A 12,418-nucleotide genomic window follows, 5' to 3' on the forward strand; every position below is an offset into this window, starting at 1 on the left:
ACTTAGAGGTTGTTCCACATTATTAAGCAAGTCACAGTTCTCATGCAGTATGGAGAGGAAGAAAGATTTTTCTGAAGATGAAAAGCATGATTTAGAGCACAGCAGAACTCGGTCAGATAAAGGCTTATTGAGGAAAGTTCCTATCAAAAAAATTAATTGTATTAAAAGGGCAGCTATAAAAAAGCCAGTGTTGAGCAGCAAACAGGTATTTGAAGCTGCTGGTGTCTCTGGAGTCTTGAGAACCTCTCCATGCAGGCTGGCAGTTTTGCGTAAAGATGCATTTTAGACACCACAAACCAACAAAGAGAAACATTTACAGTGGGTGTAGAAATATATTTTCAAACAGTTTTATTGCTGTGGTGTTTTTTTGCAGCATGGGATAGTGCATTGTACAGTAGTGCATTGCTCCTTTTTATACCATAGCTGAAAATGGCCAGTTATGAACGCCACATATCTTGCAAAAGTCATTTTAATACCCTCCATCTCACTTCCCAGTATTCTAGCCCAAATCATCACCCACCAGCTCCTTGCTGACGTCGCAGTCTTGTTGGAACGTGGTGGCCATTCACCAACCATACAGAAATCCATCCGTTTAGACCATCCATTGTAGTACGGCATTGGTCAGTGAATAAAACTATTTAAAAATGAGTCTTCATGTATTTCTAAACCTACTGTAAATGTTTCTCTTTGTGATGTTTGGTTTGGAGTGGCTGAAATGCATCTTTACGCACAACTGCCAGCCTGCATGGTGAGGTTCTCGAGACTCCAGAGACACCAGCAGCTTCAAATACCTGTTTGCTGCTCAACACTGGCTTTTTATAGCTGCCCTTTTAATACAATTCATTTTTTTGATAGGAACTTTCATTAATAAGCCTTTATCTGACCAAGTTCTGCTGGGCTCTAAATCACTCACAAATCTTATGATAATTCGATAATCTCCATTCAGTTTCACACAATATTAGTTGTTTTCATGCCTTTTGCACAACATTGCACCATTTCATGCTTTTCATCTTCAGAAAGATCTTTCTTCCTCCCCATATTGCATGAGAACTGTGACTTAATAATATGGAACAACCTCTAAGTAGGGTTTCCATAGATCTGGCAATTTACTGCATATATACTGCTAAAATATATACACTTATACACTATTACGTATTCATTATATTTTTATTTAATCTATTCTTACATTTTTCTTCTTCAAATAAATCTGTTATGAAACGTTACAACAGCCATCATTTAAATGTTTATTTTTCAAAAATATTAACAGTAATTATTAATTTTAACCTTAAAAGTTCTCTAAGTGATCCTGGGTGGATGTAACTTCCTGTTCACGTTCGAAGTGTTGTCAAACAAAACAGAGGCTAGCTAGATCCTCCCTCCTCCTCCCCCTCCCCTCCGTGCTTCCTGAAACAGTCATGAACGCGCATTTAAAATCATTCTTGTCGGTTATCGGCTGAAGCGTGTTTATTATGTTTCGTGGTCCAGGCTGCACCAGTTTGTTTTTATTGCCGTTTTCGGAGCTTGTGGCGACTACAGAGACCGTGTTTTTTTACAGTGTGTTCAGGGGACAGGCAGCTAGCGGATAGTGAGGAGATGTTTGCTGTATGTGACAAAAAGTGTTTTGGCCTAAAAACGCGTGACATCACTTAGAGCACCTTTAATATTATTGTACCAACTGACGGGATTCCCTGTATAGTTTACAGCATTAATCAGAGTTTTTCCTTGAGAAAAATTTACATATACCGTATCTGATATAATATATATACAATTGAATTGATATAAAATAAAATGAAATCGAACCGAGATCAGAATTTAATCACAAGCTTGTGAAATTGAATTGTGAAATTTGTGTCAGTACCCAGCCCTAGTAAAAACTCAGACCAGTCAGCAGGTGTGTTCGTGTGACAGTTTGGAACTGCGCATGTTATGTGCGAGATTTCGTTGTATTTACAATTTCAGTTCCCAGTTCCTTGTACGGTATATGTTCTGCATCACCCCATGCATGTGCCCCATTCCTTGGCCTTAACGTTTGTCCTCTCCAGCAGGGCCTGAATTTCGTTTTGGAAAATGTGGGCAATTCCCACCTTAGGTGACTCTTATGGGGAAGGAGGGATTTTTAAAAAAAATGTTTTTTTAATTACAATTATTTCACCTAAATTCTAAATGTTTGCTCATTCTATGTATTTGTGTTTTTACAATAGGGTAATTTTTTCACGCAGTAGCTTACACACAGCACAAGTAAGCTTGATTTCAAAATTGATTTTTACAGACAGTAAGTTAACAGTTAGTGATATAAGATCAAATAAATTATATGCAGTAGCACAAATACAATAGAATAGAATAAAGATACAAATCAAAGTTTTTTTTAGGTAGGTCTAACAGTAGTATTCAGGTACAGAAATACTACAGAAATTGAATAGTCAAATGTAAAATAACATAGGATAGTCTTCACTGTAAAAATTAAATACAGATTAATCCTTAAAATAAACATTAAAAACATTATTCAGTCAAGAGCAGGGAGTGATTTTTGTTGTTTGATTAACATTAATGACACTGAAAGCAGCAGGTTTATTAACTTGCTGTCACTCAAATGCATGGATCCAAGGCATTATGCACGTTTTCTTTCACAACTTTGTATGTTCACTTAAGACATAACCGACTTTGTTTACAAGGATACTCGCCAAAACAGGCATTTTGACATAATTTTTGTTTGTATTTAACAGTTTAAGCGCTATAAGCCGTGAAAAAGAACCCTGTGCTAGAGGTCTTCTCTGGGTCCTAAAATCTGTACCGGACCCGAATCACTTCTTACTCAAGCCCTACGTACATAAATATATTTTTTTTAAAGAAAAACCCGACCCGACCCGATGCCGAGTTAGACCCGACCCGACGGCATGTAGCCTATTTTCAAATGTAAACTACAATGACTTGTACAGCCTGCAGTTCCGCAGTCTGTCAGGAAAAATGTCCTGTAACCTTTAGCGTAATGTTATTTACCTGACCAGAAGATTGCCCCTTTAGATTAAAGAGATTAAAGATTATTTTAAGATTAAAGTTTATTTTAATCCATACTGACAGCACTCGTTGAAATGGTAGGCAAAAATGTGGAGCAACTGAGTGTAAATGCAGAAACAACTGCATATAATCCAATGCACATAGAAGCGCGGATTCCGAGAGATCTTAGACAAAGTGTGATAACGTTGTCATAGAATTGTTTTAAATAATAAAATTTTGTTAAATGCCCCACATAGTTTAAAAGAATTCGGCTCTTCTCGGGTCCATTCAAAAAAAGGCATTGATTTTAATTTGCCCGAGACCACTAATACTGAACCCGACCCATGTCTAAGGCACTTGTCAGAGTTTTGGACCCGAACCCGCTCAGGTCTCTAGTCGGACCTCATGTTTTCGGATCCAAGTGGACCCCTGTAGAACTCTACCTTAATGGATGTGCTGATGTGAAGCCACTTCCGCATCATAACAAGATACATGGAGAGAGAAGACGCGGAGCTGCTGAATCACTCACACTGCTTTCAAATTATTAATTTGATTTGATATTCATTGTGGATTAATTTACTCATCTAAACTACATGCTATAGTGAATAAATGTTTGCTGAAATTTGGTGCATTATAAGCGTGAAACTATGCGCAATACCCGCAATTCCCCTCTGGAATTCAGGCCCTGTCCAGCAGATGATGCTCTTTTAATCTTCTTTGCTTATAGAAGATTTTGAGACATCCATCTCCCCTGAACATTATTTTTGCCTACTGCATTTTTCTACTATTAGCACATGCACAAAAAATTACTTTTTGTGAACCTGCATATACCCTTTCTAATCTGTACTAACATTGCTTTATAGGGGATGTAAATATTGGTATTGATGCAGTTTAAAATTTAAAATATTGTTTTTTTAATAATATTTTAATTTCCATCTCTGAAGGAAGGTTGTGGCAAGCTTCTTTGCATTTTCATTGGGAATTTAATCACAGCTGTAGAAAATGCAAATGCTATCTTAATTTACAATTGTTTGAATTTGTAACACCATGTCTTTCCATAGTTTGTAATGCTGTTGTGCTCACTCAATTTCTCCAGTGCATCCTTTGTGAAAATGCATCAAGCTAAAAATGCATATTATTAAATGTAAATATTCAATAGTAATTTTATATATATATATATATATATATATATATATATATATATATATATATATATATATATATATATATATATATATATATATATATAATACACAGACACATACTATTTACTATTTTGAGTTGTAAAAACATACCCTGTTCAGACCCATCTACATATTTTTAAAAATAATTATAAATCAGACCGAAATAATTATTTAATTCATGCTGCTTTGCATAAAAAATTTAGTTCTTGTCAGAGTGAATTTTTACATCTCTGTTGCATGATTCTTATAATGTCTCTTTTTTTTTTCTTTTTTTTTTTATCTACCCATGAATTTTTTTTAATTGCGTACTATTTCTAATTCTCATTTCCTGCCCATCCTAACACTCTATCCTCAGTATGACCCATAACTCTTGTCACCTTTTGTGAAGCTGCCCATTGCAGTGGTCTCTGATTGCATTTGTTTAAAACTTGCATGCATTTAAGCTTCAAGCTAACCAAGCTAAGCCATTACTACTAATTTACATTTTAAATGCTGATGTGTTTCCAAATTAGGTACCGCATAGAGAAGCTATTATTTTGTTAGTGGAGTGTAATTAAATGCAGAAAACTTAAATTAAGCTCTAGAGTGCAGAGGGTATCTGATGTTTTATTTTCTTAATGTAACATATAGATGACTGCAAAACACACAATTTTCATTTAACAATATACAAATGAAATGCATCTACAGCTACATTTGTGTATGGAAGATTTAACAGTGTGTGTGAGTGTGTGTGCATTAATTAAAGCATGGTTTTGTTGAAGGAGCTGCTCATGTAGTTTTTATTGTAGATGTGCTGGTTTAGAGCCTCTGACGTAGTGCTGCTGCATGCTTCTCTCTCTCTTTCTCTTTCTCTCTCTCTCTCTCCTTCTTCTTCCTTCACCTCTTTTCCCTTCATTTTCTCTGCTAGACCTCTAAATTCTTCCTCTCTGTTCATCTCTTCTCTCTTGCTCTCGTTCTCGTGGTCACCCTCTCAGATAACTCTTGTCTGACTTTGCAGTTCCTGTGGAGTGGTGTTGTCCAGTGTTGTGTTCTTGTTTGTAGTTAGTGTTTGGTTTTCTTTTTCTTTTCTACTCTCTTTCTCTCTCTCTTTCTCTCTTTTTCTCTCCACTCCTTTAACCGATCTACTAATGTGGCGATTTGGCTCAGCCTTGGGTAACACCAGATCATACAAACTGCTAGACTGGAATAGTTTCAATGCAGGTACTACCCTACCCTCAGTCCTGCTTTACACAAACAAACACACACAAACAACAAACACACACACACACACACACTTATACGCAGCTCCTGGCAGCTCAGCTGTTACGCACTTATCTAATGATTGAATACATATGATAAGGTTCAGGTATTATCATGCAGTTTTGCATTTTGAATATTTTTCAATAGTTAATATTACAATGATAATGCTTAAATGCTGTCATTATTTCCTCACCCTTATGTTTTCCAAAACCATATGATTTTCTTTCTTCTGAGGAACACTAAAAGAGTTTATCTGAATGTCCATGCTTTACTTAAATGGAAATAGTGAACAGGAGTCTCTGAAAATCCTTCAGACATGACACATTTTGCACCAGATTTTATATCATTAGGTGCTTGCCCATGGGTAGTTATAGGAACTCACTTTTAGGAACTAGATATTTAAGTTATGCGCTTATATACTACATATCATCAAGGCTAAGAAAATAACACAATGCGCCTGGACTTCAGTCCATCTATCACTGTTTTTCACATTTGTGGAGTTAGTTTGTGAAGAAAGTATATGTAAAGTGAGGGTTTTTAAAAATTGCGGGTTCTGGTGTTTCGTATGGCATGCGTTCGGCCAATCAGTAGGGGCTTTTGCACTGGAGCAACCTTTACATAGATCTAACGGTGGAAGTAGCCTCTTTTTGGCCTTTTCTCACCTCAGGAACTGGGAACAAGTTTAATTCAATGAACGCCTTTTGGGGGAACTAAATTTGCTCATACTTTTGAGTTGGGTCTAACCCAGGGCCAGCACAATAGGAACCTCCAGTGATGTGTGTATGCTGATTGGCCAAACGCACGTGAAACACCAGCACTTGTTTTTAAAAAAGCCGTGCACACACACAGGTTATAGCCTATATATATACTCTACGAACATGGAAAACAGTGATAGATGGACCTCTCAACCTTTACACTTGAGGAGATAATCCAACACAACTTTGAGGGGACCAAGCGAAACATGATTATGTATTTCTGCTCAGCTAGCGACATTGGGCATCATCCACACGGTAAATGCTCATGCTGTTAACTTTCTTTGTATAACAGTTCTATCTAAATAACATAATAGACAGGACAGTTAAACAGATTGTAAACTAAAGAAGGAGAATGGGAGTGCGGCTTATGTCACGTCAGAGTTCCTATTGGCGGTGCAAATGCAACCAGGAAAACTGAAAATTTAGTTCTCGGGAAAAGCCCTTTATGTACACTTAAGTCACTGGTAGTTCCAATTGCTATTCCTATTGCTGGGTTAGACCCATCTCCAGTAGGAAATAATTTAGCCCCCCCAAAAGGCATTCTTATAATTAAAATCATTCCCAGTTCCTGTGGTGCAAAAAGTGGGTACTTCCACCAAGAGAGTAGATTTTTATCGAATAACGACTGTAATTTATTTCATGGAATGCAAAAGAAGATTTTAGGAAAGGCATAACGGTTTCGAACAACATGAGGGTAAATAAATGACAACATTTTAAAATTAGGGGAACTTTTCCTTTTAATATGTGTTGAAAATTTTTATTCCAAGCATATTCACAGTAAAGAAGATCTTAGCTCATTGATTTTTGTCAAGAGTGATTACAAATACATTTAATAAAAATTAATTAAGTGTGTAAAAGGAATCATTTATGCTTATGTTCTAGTCTTTACACAGAAAATCTTAAATATACACAGGCTCGCATATATAAACTAATGCTTTTTCTCAGTAGTGAGTGTTGCATGAGCTGCCATGCGCTGTGCTTCTGAATGAACGTGTGTCGGGCAGCTGTTGCATTGCATGCTTTAGCTGGATCCGTGGCTGTTCTCTGCTCTGGCCGATCATTCCTTGATCTGCTGACTGCGCTTCACCTGACCCCTTCCCCAGCTTCCCCTGCTCCCTAATCACTTGACCACTTGATTACCAATCCAGAGAAGTGGACTTAGGCAATGTTCTACTTTTCAGTCATGAATTGTCTCATGACCTCTGTGTGCTTGGCAGTGCTGTTTCCTCTGTGGTCATTGTTGCTTCCCTGTACTAAAGTAAAAAGAATTCATACATTATGGATTATGATTGTGTCCCCTGACATCACGTGTTCTGATGATACGGATTTGTAGTTATTGTCTGGGTTCGTACTTGTCGGTAGGGGATTTTTACTTTAGTTAAATACTTTTGGTTTCTTGACTGAATATTTTTGCTCTTATTTTTCATTAATGCAACTTTTGGTGTGTTTTTTGACAATGGAAATCGCAGAAAGTTTAACATTACTTAGGAACTGTAAACAGCTGGCAGCAGAGTACAAAATGAAGAATCTATAATTAAAAATTTTAGTAAAAATTGTTTTTGGTCAAGGTCAAAGATGATAATGATAATGAAAAAAATATATTTTCATAGGTATAAAAAATATTTAAATAAATGTATTAAGTAATATAATTTAATATTATAATATAATTAAATTCTTGGCCTAAAGGGACATTTATTGGTCACAAGATTTTATCTATAGATTTTTATTTATTGGCAGAAGTGGAAAGTTATTTTTGATCACCTGTGCACTTTTTCAGTGACTTAAGAGAAATTTGTATATATAGTTACAAAAGCAATCAGATGTCTGGATAGTTTAGAAGAAAGTTCATTTTGGACTTTTGTTGTAATGTGTATTTTAATGCTCAGTTGCTAGTCAGTTCACAAGGGATTTGAATCATATTACAGCAGTGGTAAGGTGAGCATCAGACCATTATTTATTTTTTGCACTTTCTTCTGCTTCTGATCTCTTGTATGCTGTGCACTTTTCTTTTTACTGTTATTGTTCAAACTCCCTCCTGCTGTGGGCTGTTTATCCAGGATAGGATGGAGTTTGTCCTCCTTTGGGAAGCATGACTGCACTAGCAGGGGAATGATCTGCCTACTGTTGTAGATTAGTTAATAAAAGCTGTCAGTCAGGAGAATGGCAAATCACACCGCTGACCTCTTCGTCTTCACCATCACTTTCATCTTCCTCATTCCCTCGGCCCTCTCCTTGTATGTGGTAAATAGGCAGGGGAGTTTGCTCTTGTGAAAACCCCTTGCTCTCAGAGAGTATGAGCACGTGTGCGTGCATGTGTGAGTGAGTGTGTGTGTGTGTGTGTGTGTGAGAGAGAGAGAATAGGTCAGGTACTAGCCTTGTTTGCTTTAGCACATGGTTTGCTCTGAGGACAATTTTGATATTTGACACTTTAAAAATATATACGTTTTGCACAACTAAATTAATAAAACACATTTCTGATGCTGTTTTAAGGCCTGTTTCACACCACATACTCAAGCAGCTGCTTAATTACATAGTGTTTTCACACTGACTTTTTATCTGATGCATAACCAAACTCTATACAGAAAATAAAGCGATTTTTTTTTTTTTTTTTTTTTAGGATGCTATATTGAATATTTCCTTTAAAGTCCTCCTGTAGTCAATAATTTTGTCCCTTAAAACTCATCTTTGATCACCAAAATGACACATTTAAACATTTTTTCATGTGGAAAAAAAATCTACATGCCTTAAAATAGCTTGAATGTAACTCTACACCCTAGCCGCATTTATTATACATTGATATTTGAATATGCTAATTAGCCCCGCCTCCACTCACTTGCACAAGCTCAAAAGATCCACTCGGTGAATTTACTGAGGTAAACACTGTACAATGGTATCTCTGTTTACAACGCCAGACACATAACGATAATTATTATGATTAACCTTTTCAGACAGTTATAGTAGGATATATTCTTTTGAGACTCTCCTGCTTCAGAGCAGTCATTGTTAATGATAAGCTAATGATATGCCAGCACATTGACATGATTGTTTTTTTTTTCATTGCAGTTTTAAATATAAAATACTCAGCAATGGTGCTGACTTATGAATTTGCACATGATTTGTCTTAAAGCATATTAAAATCACCACATAGATATATAAACATCAAAAGCATGATTTTTACCACAGGGGGACTTTAAAGGGTTAGTTCACCCAAAAATGAAAATGTATTACTTACCCTCATGCCGTTCCGCACCTGTAAGACCTTCGTTCATCTTCAGAACACAAATTAAGATATTTTAGTTGAAATCCGATGGCTCCGTGAGGCCTCCATAGGGAGCAATGACAAGATCCATTCTTCTCTCAAGATCCATAAAAGTACTAAAAACGTATTTAAATCAGTTCATGTGAGTACAGTGGTTCAATATTAATATTATAAAGCGACGAGAATATTTTTGGTGCACCAAAAAAACCAAAATAACGACTTATATAGTGATGGTCGATTTCAAAACACTGCTTCATGAAGCATCAGAGCGTTTGGAGCACAAATGAATCAGTGTATCAAATTATGATTCAGATCGCGTGTCAAACTGCCAACGGCTGAAATCACGTGACTTTGGCGCTCCGAACAGCAGATTCGATACACTTATTCATCTGTGCTCCGATGCTTCCTGAAGCAGTGTTTTGAAATCGGCCATCACTAAAGAAGTCGTTAATTTGTTTTTTTTGGCGCTCCAAAAATATTCTCGTTGTTTTATAATATTAATATTGAACCACTGTACTCACATGAACTGATTTAAATATGTTTTTAGTACCTTTATGGATCTTGAGAGACGAAGTGTCATTGCTCCCTATGCAGGCCCCACAGAGCCATCAGATTTCAACTAAAATATCTTAATTTGTGTCTTACGGGTGTGGAACGGCATGAGGGTGACAGAATTTTCATTTTTGGTTGAACTAACTCTTTAATAATGGTGAGGAACAGGCCTAAAGGCCTATTCACACCAGAACAATAACTATAATGAAAACTATATTAGCATCCACACCAACATTTGATAACGTTCTGTAAGGTTTTGTCATATGCTGCTGTAAATGCTCAAGCTTTATAAAGTCGGGCCTCTTTTGATTGGCTGTCAGTGTATTTAACCTTAACCAGCTGGAAAAAAAATCACTCCAACGGATTTCAACATTATTGTTCCTTTGTGTTGATATTGATAGTTGTGGTGTGGACTTCTATTCTCATAGAATTTGAAGGATTTTTATAACTTTAACTTTATAGTTATCGATCGTCATTGGTGTGAAAGGGCCTTAATTCTTCTGACAATCAGAATTTTTTTCTGGGATACACACCGTTTAGTATGGGACTCAAACATTAAATGTAACATATTATTGATATAGAGCAGGGTTTCCAAAACGGATTCATGGGGGAGTTACATGGGGTTTGTGAGTTGACAAAAAGCAAATAAATAGATCATAAAAATTAAAAATTACAAAAAATAAATAATTTTGAAAGTAAAAACAAAATACTTAATAAAAAAGATAAAATATTTTGTTTACCTGCATTTCATAAGACCAATAACCAACATCAGAGAACTGTAAATATACAAATGTTTTATTAAATTATTTAAATATTAATTTTAAAGGTATAGTTCACCCCAAAATGAAAATTCTGTCATCAATTACTCACCCTCATGTCATTCCAAACCTGTAAGACTTTCGTTCATCTTCGGAACACAAATGAAGATCTTTTTGATGAAATCTGAGAGCTTTCTGTTCCTCCATAGACAGCTAGGCTTTAGGCTTTTATTCACAGCGAACAAAAACTCAAGCTCAACCACACCTGCTTAATGTGCAAGAACAAACCTCTTATGGAAGCTCAAATGTACTGCATAACACTCGAGAATGAACCTCATTGGTTCTCGCACATGAAGCAAATATGCTTGAGCTTCTGTTTACCACAACTGATGTGTGAGTTAATGAATGTTTTTGTTAAAAGCCTAAATTAAATCTTTTCATCATTAAAAAAAAGTGATCGTGTCTTTTCAGAAAATTTGGACTAAAATGTAATATTCATATGGAATAGTCTTTGATCTCTTTATGAACGTTTTGAAGCGTCAAAGTGTCAATTGCGTAGATGTCTATGGAGGGACAGAAATCTCTCCGATTTCATCAAAAAGATCTTCATTTGTGTTCAGAAGATGAACAAAGGTCTTACGAGTTTGTAACGACATGAGGGTGAGTAATTAATGACAGAATTTTCATTTTTGTGTGAACTAACCCTTTAAAAGCTCAGGGTAAATACTTCAAGTAAAAATTTAGATCAAAGGGGTTTCAGCTGACAAAAAAGTTTGGAAATCCCTGATATAGACTAAATACATGAAAATGCATAATTGTGAGTTGTGCCAGATTTGGGAGCATCGAGAAACCAGCTAACAGGGCTAGTATCCTGTTAATGTAAGAGGGGTGTTTATGTGCCAACGATGTGCGTGATGTTGTAAATATGTTTGTTTCAGACGAGCCAGAGACACGGGATGCGTGGTGGGAGGAGATCCGTCAGGAAATAAAGTCTCATGCCAAAGCTCTCGGCTGCCACGCTGTGGTGGGGTACAGCGAGTCCACCAGCATCTGGTACTTAACAAACACACACACACACAGATAGAACTCTGAGGATGTTTTCAAACAAAACTTATTTGACTCCAGTGCTTCACATTGTCCACAGCAATATTTGAAGGCACCTCATTATTTTCAGATTTTTGTGATTTACTGGAAAAGGATTGATTTTTAGAACTTGGCATAAGTAGAAACATGTATATTCATTATAAAAATGCCCAGAGATATTTATGATTTTTATTAATTTGCATAACTCTTCCAGGTCTAGAAATAACATTTTTAAAATTAGACTTCCATATATCCAGGTTTTTCAGTAAAGTTGTTGACAGTTGTTTTGGCTTCTTTAAATGCTTGCCTGAACAGCTGAAATCTGTCTTTGCCAAAAATGCGATTTTCTTAGCTGATCAAAACTAGGGATGGGCATTTTTCCAAAATATTGTATTCGAATATTTGGCCTCGTAAAAAACGAATATTCGAATATTCATTTATTTAAATGACGTCACGAGAAAGGCGTTATTTTTTTTAATTCATCAAGATTTTGTAACCATTTCTGAACAAGCTTATGATTAGGCAATAAACACAAGTTTATGTTATATATTAAGGTTTCTTTTAGCTAAAAAAGCATAAAACAATATGTGCAAA

At 35.9% G+C, this 12,418-nt stretch overlaps 1 protein-coding gene across 12 annotated transcripts in view; it reads left to right on the forward strand.

The window, feature by feature from the left end:
• c2cd5 (C2 calcium dependent domain containing 5) overlaps positions 1 to 12,418 on the forward strand; it is a 58,582-nt gene that overhangs the window by 22,756 nt on the left and 23,408 nt on the right. For all 12 annotated transcript variants that reach the window (XM_067389957.1, XM_067389947.1, XM_067389950.1 and 9 more), the window contains one exon: positions 11,680 to 11,794. In XM_067389957.1, the coding sequence (XP_067246058.1) occupies positions 11,680 to 11,794 (115 nt within the window). The remainder of the gene's footprint in view (positions 1 to 11,679; positions 11,795 to 12,418) is intronic.

Source organism: Chanodichthys erythropterus, chromosome 7 (assembly GCF_024489055.1).
Source record: "Chanodichthys erythropterus isolate Z2021 chromosome 7, ASM2448905v1, whole genome shotgun sequence".
NCBI lineage: Eukaryota > Metazoa > Chordata > Actinopteri > Cypriniformes > Xenocyprididae > Chanodichthys > Chanodichthys erythropterus.